This window comes from Frieseomelitta varia, unplaced genomic scaffold (genome assembly GCF_011392965.1).
Source record: "Frieseomelitta varia isolate USP_RPSP 00005682 unplaced genomic scaffold, Fvar_1.2 scaffold_454, whole genome shotgun sequence".
Taxonomy (NCBI): domain Eukaryota; kingdom Metazoa; phylum Arthropoda; class Insecta; order Hymenoptera; family Apidae; genus Frieseomelitta; species Frieseomelitta varia.
Genome location: NW_025110206.1, coordinates 323,073 through 342,539, shown reverse-complemented (window position 1 = coordinate 342,539; position 19,467 = coordinate 323,073). Strand labels below are relative to the sequence as shown.

General features: G+C 29.2%; 1 protein-coding gene across 1 annotated transcript in view; it reads left to right on the top strand.

The window, feature by feature from the left end:
- Positions 1-397: 397 nt before the first annotated feature.
- The window catches only part of LOC122532379 (acetylcholinesterase-like), a 144,570-nt gene continuing 125,500 nt past the window's right edge, over positions 398-19,467 (top strand). The window contains exon 1 of the mRNA XM_043661122.1: positions 398-401. Coding sequence (XP_043517057.1) covers positions 398-401 — 4 coding nt within the window. The remainder of the gene's footprint in view (positions 402-19,467) is intronic.

Below are 19,467 nucleotides of genomic sequence, written 5' to 3'. Positions count from 1 at the left end.
ATAATATACTCTAATCTAATATAATACTATGCTATACTAAACTTTAATCTAATATAATACTATAATGTACTATACTCTAATGTAATATCATACTATACTATATTATATTCTAATATAGAGTATAGCTTATACTCTATAATCTAATATAATACTGTATTACACTGTATTCTAATATAGAGTGTAGGTGAGTATATACTATACTATACTCTACTCTATTATAATATACTCTAATCTAATATAATACTATGCTATACTAAACTTTAATCTAATATAATACTATAATGTACTATACTCTAATGTAATATAATACTATACTATATTATATTCTAATATAGAGTATAGTTTATACTCTATAATCTAGTATAATACTGTATTACACTGTATTCTAATATAGAGTATGGGTGAGTATATACTATACTATACTATACTCTATTATAATCTAATATACTCTAATCTAATATAATACTATACTATACTCTATTATAATATACTATAATCTAATCTAATATAATACTATACTATAATCTAATATAATACTATACTGTACTATACTCTATTATAATACTATACTATACTCTAATCTAATACTAAACTATATTATACTAAACTCTAATCTGATATAATGCTATACTATACTAAACTTTAATCTAATCTAATACTATACTATACTCAACTCTAATCTAATAGAATACTATACTATACTATACTCAACTCTAATCTAATAGAATACTATACTATACTATACTATACTTTAATCTACTATAATACTATACTATACTCTAATATACAGTATAGTTTATATACTATACTATACTCTAATCTACAATAACACTATACTCTAATATACAGTATAGTTTAGTATATACTATACTATACTCTAGTATAATCTACTTACTATACTATAACCCTAAAAGACTAAAAGATTACTAAAATTCTAAAAAAAAGAACCAAAAGCCCAACTGAAACACTTTTGCATTTCGTCGCGACAAGCGAGTTGCGTTTGACTTTCAAATCACGTCTTCCGACAGACAGACAGATTCCTCGGATCTACGATCCACGATTTGAATTATCGTCAAAGCTGGATCGCGCGACAGTAATAATTTTCTTCGTTCGTCCGTTGGTATATTCACCGGAATTGCGAGCAACAAACATCGAAGTCGAGCGGACCTGACGAAATCGTGCTACCTTGAATTGGTGGCACGTCAGTTGGCGCGCCGATCCTCTTGATGGCGGGAGGGTGGTCGAGGGTGGCGCGATTGGACTTGGTGCCAGCTTCATCGAACGCTCGCAGGTGCGCCGAATTATTATAAGGCGGGATCGATAAACGTTTCTACCGTGTTTCGGCTGATTTCATCACCGTGTCGATATTGCAATCGACGGTGTTCCCTGTCTGTCAGGCGCCTCGGTCTTACGCTCAGCCTTTGATACGCTTTCCCTGTCTCGGACAGACGCCTGGGATTAACACTGAAAGTATTATCGATTATTGGATTTACCTGCAGACTTTTCTTCCTTTTTTTTGTGTACTATAGTTTGAATATTTTGAGATTTTGCCAGCGAATATTAAAGCTGAAGAAATCTTGTTAGATGATAATAGAAGATAATCGGTATGATTTTTATGCACTTTGTGTATCTGAGAGAACATTTAATACTTTGGTATATAGAATAGCACATCTAATACTTTGGTATATAAAATAGTACATCTAATACTTTGGTATATAAAATAGTACATCTAATACTTTGGTATATAAAATAGTACATCTAATACTTTGGTATATAAAATAGTACAACATATCTGGTACACAGTACTTTATTTATTATTATGCTCATAATATAAATCTATTATTTTTTTTAAATTTATTATTATAAATCTGTTTCCAAAATTTATTTATTATACTTATAATACAAGTCTTATGTATTAAATTTATATTTATATGTGATAAATGTATAAAAATATAAAAAATATACTATATGATACTATATAATATATAAATATATAAAAAATATACTATATAATACTGTATAATATATAAATATATAAAAAATATACTATATAATACTGTATAATATATAAATATATAAAAAATATACTATATAATATTGTATAGTATATAAAATATATATAATATATAAATATATAAATGTTTATATAATATATAAATATATAAAAAATATACTGTATAATACTATATAATATATAAAAAATATACTATGTGTAAATATTGCAAAAATAATATATAATAGTATCTCAACTCGGTTCCACTTCTTCAATTATCATCACGCAAATACAAAACTGCATGAACGTCGAGCTAATTTATTAACAATATAGGCCGATTATCAATTATAATATTTATTCAGAATAATAAAAGATATAGTCACCGCGCGTTTTCATGCGATCTACGTGTAAGTAAAGTAATTTTCATCCCCGCTGTAATTTCGATTAGAGACGAAATTGCGTCGCGTTAACCATAAAGTTGATCGTTAAAACAACCTCGTAGAAATTGCATGGTTTCGCACGCCGTGCAATGGGGGGACGGTGGTGTCTACGTGACAGGAGCCGCGCGATTTCATTTCCGGCGACGAAGAATGATGCCTGTTTTCGCGCCGCGAGCCGAGCCGCAGAGGAGAAGCCTGGATAAATTACCGCCGGATAAATGACGAAAGTGGTGGTGGCTGTCGTAACAAAGAACACTCTGGGCATGGAAAAGTGAAATTCCTGGTCGGCTCTTGGATCACCGGGAGTCACTCCCTCCCCCTCTCCCCTTCAAGCTTCAATCTCGATTTACTTTCTCGGGGAAAACGGGCTAGGAAATCGAGTCAGTGTCTCCTTGTCAACCTGATATATCGTTCGAAAGATAGTATCTTCAGGTTTTTCTTCCCTCAGATGGATGTATATAGCTATTTTATAAGTATAGGAGTAGCTTTGCATTTGGTTTCGTTTCTTTCTAGTGATTTTATCAATGCAATCGTGACGGTATAATGTAATATAGTATAATATAGTGCGACGTGATAATGACAATATAAATATGCAATATAATATGAAGTAATATGTATTGTGTATATTGTATAACGACAATATAATATAATATAATACGTGATATAATAATAGTATATATTGTATATTATAACGATATAATATTGGAAGTTGTACAACAATACAATAATTTTTTAACATTATAATTGTACAATATGATATATAATGTGATAGATTGTGTAATACAATACTATGTATAATACACAACACTATACAAGTGCAAGTACGTATAATACATATAACATACAAAAATATATATCATTTCATTATATTATATTTATTGTGTTATATATTTGTATAACATAATATACAAGAGTATAATAATTTTATGACAGTACAAACATGGAATACTATATAGTATACATGACAATAATATACGTGTACTGTATAACAATGATACAATACAAAACAGTATAACGTGTAATATAGTGTAACATGTACTAATAACTTTATAATGACAATATAAATATGCAATATAATATGAAATAATATATATTGTGTGTATTGTATAACGAATATAATATAATACACAATATAATAATGATATATATTGTATATTATAATGGTATAATATTAGAAGTCGTATAATACAATAATTTTTTAACATATAAATATAAATGTACAATATAATATACAATATAATGTGTAATATAATACATTATATAATACACAATACTATACAAGTGCAAGTACATAATACATATAACATGCAAGAATATATCACATTATATCTTATATATTTTATTATATTATATTATATATTTGTATAACATAACTTACAATAATATAATAATTTTATGATAGTATAAATATGGAATACCATATAGTATGCATGACAGTAATATACGTGTATTGTATAACAATGATACAATACAACCATACCATATATGTATCTCGATATTTCCATATTTCATTTTCTGCAAAAGTTATGAAGTTACAACCGACGAAATACCTACATAGACTATTTCATTTCTCTGCACTTTGAAAAATTTCATTCGCATTTTTCCACCGTTTCTCTCTGTGTCTCTCCCGCGACCGCTTTAAACGCATACGTCTCATAATGCGCGGAGAATTTAAAAAAAAAAAAAAAAAGAAAGAAATGGACACTCGTGAACCGTGAAAAGCAGCGAAAATATGTACATACATGTATGTCCCGGTGAAAAAATTCATTTTCGAATCGAGATTCCATTTTCTCCTGCACGTTTATTTCCACGTTGGCACAATTTCAATTTTCGATGAAAAAAAGAGAAAAAAAAAAAAAAAAAAAAGCAAAACACGCACACGCGCGCGCAAAAAAAACAAGACATTTCTCTCGACCAAATTCCCCCGGCAACCAGACACCGGGGCATATTCACGCAGGAGAGAGAGAGAACGTGCCATCGACATAGATGGCGCTCGGGTATCATCCGAGAGATATTCCGGGGCAGCGTTTTAACCTGCAACCAAGCTGGAAATTTCGCGTTACAACCGGTTCAACAGACAGAAAATTTGACGTTCCAGCGACGCGGCGCGACGCCATCGTTCTCGTTCGCGCTGACGGCTCGCGCGAAATTAGAGGAATTTCGAACAAAGAGCGAACGAGGGTGGTGGTGGTGGTTCGCTCGTCGCATCGGTGGCAAGAATTTCGCATATTTGAATGCAGCCACGCGTTGACGCCGGCCGTTTAACCAGGTCGAAAACGCGAAACACGCATCCCCGTTGGCAACTTTTCCGATCCGCGTGGTTTTTCGCGATGAATGCCGGCGGAGAATTTCAATTAATTCGCCGTTAACACCGGCGCGAAAATCCGCTGAATCGAACGCCGGCAGTATTTTCACGCACGACCAACAGCTTTCGACTGTCGTGGCCTCGTGGAAAATGATTTTTCTAAGAACGTGTTTCGAGAATAGTTTTATGGAAGTGACCTTATTTGAAAAAAAAGAAAAAAAAAAACAATCTTGTGCTGGCAACAATGAATTGCGGACCGTAACGAGTGACCGAACCGTATATACAATAATTCATCGCTTTCTTTCCCTTTTGAACTCGTCGGTACGACATCACTGGATAGAAATTATTGAGAAGTAATAAATTTATTACTTGTTTTGCCTGTGTTGTACTTAAGACTGAGGCCATATGGCAATTTTGGGACAAGAAACTCTCGACGTGCGCGGCAAGAGCCTATCTATTTTGATATTTTCGCGTTAATTTTTTTCATTTTTTTTTTTCTTTTTTTGGTTTTAAATTAAATTTTAAATTGGTAAATTTTCTTCGTTAATTCTTACATCATACTGTATGTGTATAGCAAGTATTCAAAATTCACAGAAATTCAAACTGGTGGCTCTGAGAATGTTAGAGAAACTTTTCTTTTTTTCTTTGATGATTGATCACGATCTTGAAGATTGAAGTTCCTTTTTTACAATGATTTTTTTTGAATCAATTTATCTGATAATTCAATTTATCACATTTACTTATTAATTATATAATATTTATTATACTTTTTCGAATACATTGAAACGCAATTCTTTTTCAAAGACACACGTATGTTAATTTAAAGAAATACTGTCAAACGCAAATATGAAGTAATCAATTATATCACAGTTTATAATTTTATAATAGTAAATAATTTAATATTCAATGCAGCGAATTACATGGAGCAAAAAATTACCTCAATACGTTTCTCTGAGTTCTGTAATTAATGAAAGTCTCCGGCAGAGTCCAATGCAAGTTTGCAGTTAATTTCGAAATCTTCGGAGCCGGCGTGCGAGATCACAGCGTGTTCAGGTTGCAAACAGAGTCGATTCAAATTGGTAGCCGTGGCACGGTGTCGGTAACGACGAGCTTGACATTCCGCCGGGTCATTAAACTTTCCCGGGGTGTGATTATGGTCTCCCAGCCCTCCAACTTCGCCTCGACGCGGCGTAATATTCAAAAGACCACCTTCACGGCGTAACTCGGCGAGCCACCGATCTTCCTGCTCGTCCTACTTTGTTCCCGTGCGTATTTCGATAAAAGGGATCCCGATCGTACGAACGATTTTGCCCGAACGATAGATAAAACAGCGGCGAGTCGATCGTAAATCTGGCGAATCGAGGCCGAGTCTTTAGAGAGTCGAACGTTCTTCTAGTCGATTGAAATTTCTCGTTCGAACAAGTTATTATCAAGTTGTTCTCGCTTTCTTCAAAAACAGATTCCGCTCGAAATTGTGCATTTAGACAGATCTCTGTTACTGCAGAATTTTGAATGATATGTAATGTCTATCTAGTACGTAGTATAAAATAATGATAATAGTAATTTAATATTCGTAGTACATGTATAAATATTTTTGTGCTATAAACGTACGTTTATACACGTAATCACGTTATAGACGTCGTGTCAATTATTTATATTGAATTAAATCGATCATTTAAATTTAAATATCACATTATATCGTGTATATGATCGTGTATACATTATACGTGTATGATATACGTCGACTTAATTTAATACAAATAATTAATAATATTTACGCTAAAATGTACAAATATATATGATAAAAGTATACAAATATATGGTAAAAGTATACAAATATATGATAAAAATAATAATACACAAAATAATTGTAATTATAGCAGCAAGTATAGATACTATAGAATAATGGTAACATAAATTATAGTATATTTAATACAAATAATTAATAATATTTACGCTAATATATACAAATATATGATAAAAGTAACAATACACAAAATAATAATAATTATAGTAGCAATTAGATACTGTACAATAATAGTAACATAAATTATACATAACATAATACAAATAATTATTAATATATATAAATATATGATAACAGTAATTATAGTAGCAAGTATAGATACTATACAATAATAGTAACATAAATTATAGTATATTTAATACAAATAATTAATAATATTTATGATAATATATACAAATATATGATAAAAATAGTAATACACAAAATAATAGTAATTATAGTAACAATTATAGATACTGTACAATAATAGTAACATAAATTATAGCATACATACAAATAATTATTAATATCTACAAATATATGATAAAAAAAAATTGTACAATAATAGCAACATAAATTATAGTATACATAATACAAATAATTATTAATATATACAAATACATGATAAAAATACAATTGTACAGTAATAGTAACATAATTATAGTATACATAATACAAATAATTATTAATTTATATAAATATATGATAATAGTAATTATAGTAGCAAGTATAGATACTGTACAATAATAGCAACATAAATTATAGTATATTTAATACAAATAATTATGAATATATACAATTATATGATAAAAATAATAATACACAAGATAATAGTAATTATAATAGAAATTATAGATACTGTACAATAATAGCAACATAAATTATAGTATATTCAATACAAATAATTATTTATATATACAATTATATGATAAAAATAATAATACACAAAATAATAGTAATTATAGTAGCAATTATAGATACTGTACAATAAAATAGTAACATAAATTATAGTAACAATTATAATAACATTTAATTTAATCGATAAAATTTTAACATGAAAACTGTGGCAGTCTCCAACGTGTTTAATTCAAAAACAAAGTTCCGACGATGTTAATTCCCAATCGTGGCCCCTCGAATCGTACGAAAACCATAATCTCGACCGATTCCTCGCCGCTGTTTACTTCCAACTCCGCCAGAAACTCCTCACCCGACGCTGTCAACCACCGCCAGGCCTCCGTGAGTTTCCAAATCGGCCAAGTTCCGAAACAGCCATTCAGTCGACGAACCGATGAAACGACGTTTCGATCGTGTTCTTTCACCGACGAACGGGACGAAGTAACGCGCGTGCATGGTACAAGGTGGTGAATTGCTTGAATCTAATCCGAGACTGCGGGATGCAGTCACGCGTCGATCTAATCGTCGTGTTGGTCGCTCGTTCGGCGCGCGAACGTTTACTATACCGGGTGGAAGCGGGGTAATTGGTAGCATCGAATTTCCTGACAAGCTTGATGGCGATAATTCGATGGGAACGATTAATCGGGGCTCGAATTAATTCCTCCTGGCGCTGGTTTCCGCGGGTTCGACCCCTTCCGATCGTGAACGTGGCCCTGGAACCTAACTTCTGAATAACCTAAACTTTCTTTTTATCGCGATATTAGCTTGATTATATATCTTGGAACGACGTTGCTTTATTTAAGTATTTTGTAATATATAACAGTCTCGAAATATAATTTTATGTACAATATATAACAGCTCGAAATTTCAGTATTTTACAATGTATAACATAATATGTATTGATACAATATATAATATATAATAGTATATATTATATATACCGTTATATATACAATATATGGTAGTATTTTATTATATAATGTGTATTAAGTAATATATTATATATGTTATGTTAATATGTTAATATTATGACATTGTTACAATATTATTATTATGATATAACATTATATTATATATTAATATAAGTATATATTATATTATATGTTAGTATAAGTATAGTAATATACTTGCTAATATAATATATAATGCCCGTAGTATAGTAATATACGTATAAGTATAGTAATACGTGCTAATATAATATATAATACGAGAATATTCATCGCATGTTCTTCAAAATTAAATTTTTCATTTCATTGGTTCCTTTTCTTAGTTAAATTTTTCATTTTATAATAACAGTGGTAATAATAGTCTACATGTTAAAACAATGGATTTGTTCTTATTCAGTTAATATATATATATATATATATATATATATATATATATATATATATATATATATAATCATCTATAAAGAAATATTCATTGAATGTCTTTCATAATATAGTAATATTTTTTAATATTAATTAATAAATTAATTTTTAATATTAAATTTATGAAAAATGTTTATAATACAATTATAAGCGATTTATAATTATTATTAATTTTACAAATGCTTGACACACATTACATCAATATATATTACTATGATATATTAACAATATAGTAGACACAATAATAATGACAATAATTTGCTACAAATTCTCAATTTTTTCTTTTTTTACAAATTATAAGTTACACTCATTGTTAAATTCACTGAGTTTCTGAAATTTTATTGTTATGTACCTGGCTCAAAATATGACAGAAATACTTACTGTCGTATCAATTAATATTAAATGACTTTTGGATTCATTGATCTTACCTAACTGTAAGATTCAACGTGCTATCCTAAACCAACAGGCTAAACACCATGAAACAACAATGAACACCCTGAAACAACAATGAACACCCAGATCTAACAAACCTAATCCTTCAGAGGCTCAGTTTAACAGCCTAATATTTTCATCTATCTTCATTTCACAGACCTAATTTTCTATCACTCAATCTGACTCATAAACAACGCCCTGATTCGAGCTTCACACCATAATCCAATCGTAACGCAATAATTCAATCTGACAGTGGCAGTTTAATGCCTTAACCCAACAGTCTAACACACGTACTCTCTTAATCCAAGTTTGAAATTTCAACAATTTAAGCATCCACAACAAACAACCCGAGTTCCGATCCGATGCCATAATTCAGCAATAATTCAGACATACTGACGCAAATCAACGATGTTAATTCGACCGCTTGATGGCTATCCGAACGTTGTTGATCTAATTCTAAGACTCAACCAAGCACAGTCTGATCTCAACGTCTTATTGTTAGTTCAATATCTCTCACGAAACTCTTCATAGCACCTGTTAATACGTGTGATATAATATCAAGATGACATTATATCTTATATATATATATTATGTTTTAATATTATTATAAAATGTTTATTATATTTCATATCACTGTATTGTTATACATATGATAGTATACATTATATAGATATTATCAGTTAGATTCATATATAATGTGTAACAATCATATGCAGCAATCTAATATATATTATACAATTAGATTGGTGCATTTTGTATTGTGTTATATTATTACATTATACATACTATTTTATGTTAAATTACATTATTGTGTATTTTACAATTTCATACAAATCGTGTAATTATTAGGGTATTATAATCAATATGCAATATAATATAATCATATGCAACATATAATAATGCAGTATATAATATAATATATTATTATATATTATTTATAATATTATTATAATATATTATTTATAATATAATATGTTGTGTTATATTATATTATATTATATTATAATATATTCATTAAATATTATGTTATATTACACTATCATATTATATATATTATTATTATTATATATTATTTATAATATAATATGTTGTGTCATATTATATTATACTATAATATATTCATTAAATATTATGTTATATTACACTATCATATTATATTGTATTATTACACTTTATAATATTTGATATTATTTATTATTAGTGATGTGATAATATAATATAATATGTTGTGTTATATTATATTATATTATAATATATTCATTACATATTATGTTATATTATACTATCATATTATACTGTACTATTACACTGTATAATATTTAATGTTATTTATTATTAGCGTTGTGATAATATAATATATTATTATATATTATTTATAATATTATATATTATTTATAATATTGTGTTATATTATATTATGTTATATTGCACTATCATATTATACTGTATAATATTTAATATTATTATTACCAACCACAAAGAACAAGAACGGATTTGTAGGATATTCACAAAAGTTATGGTTAATGGTTCACTTGTTCCCTTCACCGTGTCCAAGTATCGAAAGTACGTTCCGAAGAACTATAATAAGCTACGTGGGTAGTGAAACGCGTGTTTGGATCGTCGGACGCAAATTCAATCTTGAGTCGCGCCACTGCGTCTCAGCAACGTGCACGCCTCCAATATCGCCTTGTTTTCCGCGCCGATGAAAACGGAGACGGCGAAGATTGTGTAACGTTCAGATTGAAAAGCGAGAGCCCGGTTATAACCTCGCGAAAAATGTATGCGAAATCTCCTTCTCTCTGGAGATATACAAGGTGGGCTCATAGCTTTGAATACCGCTGCATGCATATAGGGAGCCACATTTTAAAATTTCTCTTTAATTCCTGCGTCGATCAAAATTTTGAATGGAATCCAAACTATAGTATAACATATTTGCATGATGTATACGGTGCATTAAATACTTTGGTATATAGTATAGTGTCATGAACTATATTTATATTGTATATTATATATATTACCGTAGAATATATTAATTATGTATATATTCTAGTATAATATAGTAATATAGTACAGTATATATATTCTTGTATAATACAATAATGTATATAGTATACTTGCATAATATATATGTTGTGTTATTAAGTATAGTATCATTGACTATATTTATATTGCATATTACGTATATTATACTAGAATATATTAACTATATATTAGCATATATAATATATTATTATATCATACTATACACAACGTTATAGTATAGTAAAGTAATATATCATTATACTATGCTTTTATACAAATATAGTGTATAGTGTAGATTTTATAGTAAATGAAGAAAAAGTAATAAATAGTAAAAGTAAAAGTAATAAATCAATATAATAAGAATAGTAAAAGCAATAAATGGTAAATACAGTCGTAACATGGAATATTTAGTATAATAGTTTATGAATTTCCGAGATATGATATAATAAATTCAGAAAAGACAAATTGTCCCAAAGAGTTAACAATTATCTACCAATTTTTTGGAGGGTCATGATCCCCATTGACAACTTTCCGTGGAAAAATTTAATTCAGAACACACCGTGGAAATATTCTGGTGAAAATAATAACTCTCCGCTCCGCGGAGAATCGAATAATAATCCCTCGAGGGAGAAGAACAATTAGGCTCGCCAGTCTCTGACGAGGGATGACATCTGCAGATGGAATCGAAATAAAGAGAGAGAGAGAGAGAGAGAATTCACCGCAAGAAATTTCCCCGGCAAACGAGCCTCGAAAGAAACACAATAGAACTCGATTTACGAACCCCGTGAAAGGAATAAATTAGAGCTACCGCTGTAGACAATATAATTATATATGTATACGTATATGTCACATACTTAATTAAATTGTTTAATAATTATTATATGTTATATATTAATAATTGATTAATAATTAAATTGTGTATTATATTTTATTTTATTATATTAAATTGTATATTAATTATTATATATTTTATATTAATAATTGATTAATAATTAAATTGTGTATTATATTTTATTACATAATTGAACAATCAAACTGAATTAAATTGGTATGATGTAATATATTATATTATATAATTGAATAACTTGTATAATTTTGTTAGAGTATATAATGTTACAATTATCAAATATAATTATAAAATGTTTTGGTGCATATGAAATGGATTGATAACATATGTTAGTATTATTGTATTTGATTATTGTATGCATGTGTGACGTGTTAAATATAATATAATAATTATTTATATCTATAATAATATAATATATTATATTATTTAGTTATTATAATAATTATATATATATAATAATTAGTTAATTATATAATACAATGGTATATTATATGCAGTCAAAAATTTCAAAGAAAAGTATACATATCACAATATACATGTGCGTGTATAATTCTCTCCTGCGAAATTTCATATTATTATTTTTTTATATTGTATATTTTAAATCGTTCGAAAAAGCAAATCATCATTCGGATGGTAAACGAATTGGAAATTTTATCTATAATTGTTCACAGAATTTCGAACAAATGATTACTCTACTCCGCTACAAATAATTTGATATATATTTTATTCATTAAAACTTAATGAAATATTTATCTTCGTAGTTGTTGAAATATTTTATTTATAAGTTTCAAGAATACACATCCATCTCAGAATTTAAACGAAAGAAAAAGCAGAGAGGAATACACAATATATTGATATCAAATATAATAAATATAATATAATAAATTATGATGAATTCAAATATAATAAATATAATATAATAAATTATGATGATATCAAATATAATAAATATAATATAATAAATTATACTGATATCAAATATAATATATATAAAATAATAAAATATGATGAAATATAATATAATAAATTATAATGATATCAAATATAGTAATAATAATATAATAAATATAATGATATCAAATATAATAATAATATAATAAATATAATGATATCAAATATAGTAATAATAATATAATAAATATAATGATATCAACGTGCACTACTTCGAATAAACATCGATTGAACAAAATTTCAAATTAACCTTCTCCAATGTAGAAAAGTCGTATCTTTCCTCCTTGTAATGTGTCTTCCAGTTGTACCTGGTTAGACTTCACTGCAACAGAAATTCACCCTGATTTGCAAAAATGGCACATACGTCCACTCTCTCTCTCTCTCTCTCTCTCTCTCTCTCTCTCTCTGTTTAAATATTCGCGCCATTTTTAAGCTGCCTCGCGCGAGTCACCAGCGTGCGAGCACTCGTTGAAAAATAAATTGAGAAAGCCAGAGTGAGTGCCGTGTCAGATCGTGTCGTGCAAGGAGGGGCGAATCAAGAACGGAACAGGTCTCGAGCCCTCTGAGATGCAATATGCATGCGACGCGCGTCACGCGAATGGTTTATTTCGAGCTTTCTTACCCGGGGCAGCAGCCAGTCGCATCTTCGCCGGTGGATTCTAACTGGGCTCGTATTAACGACGACGAGATTTACTCCCTCGTCTATGCATTTTTACCTGAGTCGCGGGGGTGCATGGAAAATTTATGGCCCCCCCGCGGGATGTCGGACAAAATGGAATCGCGTCGAAGAGACGGTGGTATTTTTTTCTTCTTTCTCTCTCTCTCTCCCTCGAGCTTTTTCGTCGGGTATTTATTCACCTTTTTCGTTGTGAAATCTGTTGTTCGATGAGCGATCGAAGCGTCAGATCTTCCAACATCAATTTTTCTCCAACGTCAATCGTAAATTGTGCGTTATTTATCAACATTGTGCAACCTGAAAGTTGCATAGCCACTTTTGTGAGGATTTAATAATGATAAACTTCTTAATTAGCAATAGTAACGGAAAGTAAAATATTTTATTGTTATTTTATGCAACGTGCGATTATTTAATTGATATAATTAAATAGACATTGATACAATTGGTATGATTGATTAAATTTAATTGATACAATCAAACAGTTAGACGAAATTGTTCAATAACGAAATTCTGTCGTATTGAATAATCAATGATCTTAATCAAAATGAATTCTACTGTGTCAAGAAATTTGTAATTAAATTAATTGACACAGCTAAATAATATGATACTGTGAAATAAAAATTGGTACAAGTCAAGTAATTCGGACGTAATTATAAAAATCTTGTATTAAAATAATTGACAACAGCAGTATTTTCACAAATTTAATATAATATTATATTATATTGTATTATATTTTATAATATAATATTATGATGATTAGTATAATACAGTATAATAATTATATATTTAAAATGTATGTTAAATATAATTTAATGTTTGTGTTGTATAATATTAAGAAATATTAAGAAATATTAAGAGATGTATAATTCATTGAACTGAATGTGATAAAAGTCTTTCACTACATTAAATAACTGAAAATAAAATAAAAATTCCCCATCATGTTAAAACATTTATTCTCAAGTCAATTGACACAGTTGAATAATTAAAAAACTTCGTAAGATTGTAATAATCACGTTACATATTTCGATCGCTGAAATTCAATATAAAAATAATTTTCTTTGACACGCCAGGAAACTCCAAAATTTCTAACTTCAAAGTCGTTGAACTTTCAAGACGAATTTTTAAAGAGCCACCGATTATACCGATTAATCACAATTGACATATCGACAGTCGACAACTATATCGGAATTTATTCCAGCAGCTACTTCAAGGAAAAAAGAGAAAAAAAAAAAGAAAAATGCAAATCCGTTCTGAAAGTCGCGTCAGGATCATCGTGCACTCGACTCTTTAACAGCGTTAACGCCAGTCAAGTTCGACTTGGCGAGTGTTGGAGGGGGTTGGTTTTCCGGCGGGCTGGTATCGATTTCGCCTGGAAGATGGCAGAGAGTTTAAAGGCTCTGGTCGATCGGCGGAGAGATAAAGGAGAGCTTAGGAAAAAGAAACGGGCACGCGAGACCGCGAAACAGAAACCGGGGCTCCGAAAGTACCGAGGAAACTCGCATTTGCGGTTATCGACTAACTTCCAGTCGCGCCATCCTCCGCCCGCCACAAATTCCGAAAATCTCCCAACAAGATGCGCACGTACGCGCGTAAATATACAGTGAAACTGCGTCGCCGATCCGATAATTGCAGATTATCGATTGCGGGATCGTTAGCTCTTCGAATGCTTGAAATTACTGGAAAGTTTGATACCAAACGAAGAATAAAAATATACTTCTTCTGGTTAATTGCGAGAGTTGAAATAATTGGTATGATATGACTTAATAATTGAGAGTATACAATAATGTAATAGTATGATATAATAATTGAGATATAATAATATAACAGTGTAATATAATAATTGAGAATAATAATATAACAGTGTAATATAATAATTGAGATGTAATAATATAATAGTGTAATATAATAATTGATATAATATAATATAATACAATATAATACAATATAATATAATATAATATAATACAATATAATATAATATAATACAATATGTAATAAGATAATAAAATATATTCTAATTTAATAACAAACTACAAATATAGTTATATTATGTACAACTATATTTTATATTAATATTCTACAACTGTATAAGAGTATAATGTAGTATAATGTGTAATAAATATAATGCAATATGAATATATATAATATAAAAGTAATATAATATAAAACAATATATATAATATATAATGTTACGTGTATAATGTAAAAATAATAATATTATATTTGTATTATATATATAATATAAATATAATACAAAAGTTATATAGCATAAAACAATATACAAATATTAAATATTAAAAACAATATGTAATATAAATATATAAGTATAGTATAGTATAATATAATATAATATACTGTAATATAATATAATATAATATAATATAATATAATATAATATAATATAGTATAGTATGATACAAAATAATATATACAGTAGTATAATAAAATCGTTATTCATTGAAATGAATAATGACAGAAATGCAACTTTGAATCCTAAATTGACATTATACTATATACCAACCATCATTTTCTTTTTTGTTCAACTTCGAGCAATCTGTCGAAAATACCTGGACAAGTTGCGTGTTCGAACGCCTCGAGACCCTCCTTAACCCGGTCTCACGAAGCGTGGCACGTGGAAAAATAGAGGGTCGACTTCCTCCTGGAGGGACGTAGGTGGAACCGGGTCCCCTCGTAAAAATTGTCGGGTTCGGAGATAGCCAACAAGTTGCTAACGTCGAATCGATAAAGGCGAGGGAGTCGAGACGTGACTCCTGACTCCTCGCCCAACGGCGAGATCTCTCCTTTTTTTCTTTTTCTCTTTTCTCCAATCTCCCGCCCTCCCGAGTTTCTATCTCTTTCATTTCTCTTTCTCTCCAAGCTCGTTTGCAGAGACACTTTTGTATCTATATTTCCTCTTTCTCAACAATAACATGATTATTGGCAGGCAGTGTGAGTGAAATATATGTATGTTCGGTCTTCTTCGAGATGAGCAAGTAATTAATGCAATTATGATTAATAATACGAAGAAGTTGTGTGGTAGAAAATGTAGTAAGTGTAGTAAATGTAACTAAACTAAACCGTAGTTTATAACATACATATATATAATATATATTAATAATATTAATAATATAATTAATTATATATAATAATATATCAATATACTATAATTTGTATATAATATATTAATTTGTAATTAATATACAATAATTTGTATATAATATATTAATAATATATACTATATAATATATATAATGTTTATATATAATATATTATGATATATTAATGATATTACAATAAATATATATTATTATAATATAATAAACATTTATATTATAATTACATAATATATAAACATTTATATTATAATTACAACCACACATTACAATTATATTATAAACCACAAATATTATATTATAATTATAAAGTTAGTCTGTATTTATTGTTTTATTATATATAATATATATATATATATAATATTGTTTAGCTGTGTTTATTGTTTTATTATATATTATTACAATAATTATATACATACATATATTATCATAACAAACATATATGCATTTCTAACAAATATTTGTCAGAAATATCATATTACATTTCTACGAATATTTATGAATATTACATTCTAATTATAAACTCTAATTGATTTATATTTATTGCCAATTATTATCGTATATCATTCTAATAACATATCGATAAATTTTACTCGTACATTAAATATAACTACGCCACATATAAACATACATTTCACAGTTTTATCATTCTTCTGTATTATCAACAATATTGCGATCTTTCATCGAGAGAATAATCACTTAATTCACAATTATGTATTAACACCATCATAATTTATAATTCTGTTAGTATTCTCCATTTGCTCCATTTGTTTAGTATCTCCATCGCTTTTGCCAGTCCTTGTTCGCCTTCCATTCGTGCCGGTATCTCTCAAGCTCGCCCTTAGCCTCTGTCTTCTCCAATTCCCCGTTCCCTTTCCTCTTCTCTCTCTGTCTCTCTCTCTCTCTCTCCCTCTCTTTATTTCTGTCGCAAGCCCCGAGACTCTCCCAACTGTGCCTCAAACGTCTTCGAGGAGTCGACGGTAATTGAGTTCTTTTACATCGGGGCGGTTCTCGACTCGCTGTAAATCCGAGAGCACGCCCGCGAGATGTCGGATCCGCGTTATCAATTCTTCGTCGAGCACCGCAAGCGACCCTCTCCGCCAGATAAGCTTCGTCGGTTATCGGTCGCTCCCGATTTGCCACCGAAGTCGCGGCGGGATCCGTTGACTTCCACCACTGCGCGGATCTGCTGATTGCAAACGAGGCTTTCGACGGGGGAGGCTTTTGCTTCGATCGAGTCGAACTCGAGGAACTCGAAAATTCGAAAATTGGAAGGATTAGAACCATGATTTCCACCTCGTAGCGAGGCAACTTGATTTGCTAGGCGACTGAGTGAATTTCTTGCATTCATTTCAAATGAAAATTTCACTTCTCGTGGATGTCACGTTCTTTGGAAGATTGTTTAGACCAAGTTACAATGGCCTTTCTAGTCTAGAATATTAGGAATTACAAGAATTTTTAATATTTAATTTTAATTTTTTCTAAATATTTGATATTTAATTTTTTTTAATAATAATTTAATACTTTGATATTATATTAATAATAATACATTAATAATTTAATGTTATAGTTTTAATATTAAAATATTAAAATATTAAATTATTAAATAATATTTTTTAATAATAATTTAATATCTAATAATATTTAATACTTAATTTTTTTTAAATATTTTAGTTATATAGAACAAGAATAATATAGAATAATGATATTATATAAATATTATGTGAATACGTATATTACGTATATTAATAAGAATTATGTATATATATATATATATATATATATATATATATATATTTAAATCTATATTTTATATATTTTATTTATATATCTTTTATTTATATATATTTATATATATATATAATTAAATACGAATATACTATTTTTATATATATAAAGTCATATTTCTGTCGATATTTCTATAAAAATAGTGTATTTCGTAAAATAGTGTATTTTTTTATATAAATTTTGTATAATTATATATTTATGTATATTCTTCCATTTAATGTATTTTACTAAAAGTCATTCGCGTCTCCAAAAACAGGCTGTCACAAATGTATAAGACTTCTATGGGAAGTTCTAAATTAGTCTTCCGGACCACTGTGACAACCCTAGCGTTGAGTAAACTGTCGCGTAGTAGTTTCCCTTCGAGTAGCGTGGGTCGATGGTTCTTCAGACGATTCACAAACAAACAATTAATTTCGTCGAATTACCCTGCACTGTGTAAATTGGGAGGCGCGTGAACGACAAGAGAGTGCGAAAAATATTAATATAAAATACAATGTGAAATGTTGTGATATAAAACGTAAGTGGTACGAATCAATGGATCCTCGGGCAACGCGAGTATTCGAGAGAGACGTCGCGATCTGTCGATCGACGGAGCACCCATATTTCATCTCTCGGCCGTGCACGTCGTCCCCGAGACGATGGAACACGGATTTTCGACCACCGAGCGTTTAACCAAAGCAAAATACCGTCGGTGATATCGGTTTCGACAGCGGATCTTTCACGTCTTGGCTACGTGCTCGACGCTTCCAATGCAATTCTTTGTACCGCGACTTGAAAGGCAGCCTCGCGCATGGTTTTTGCATAAAAGGGATTGGTAGAGTGTCTTTGAGACGCGAACCGGTCTGTAGTC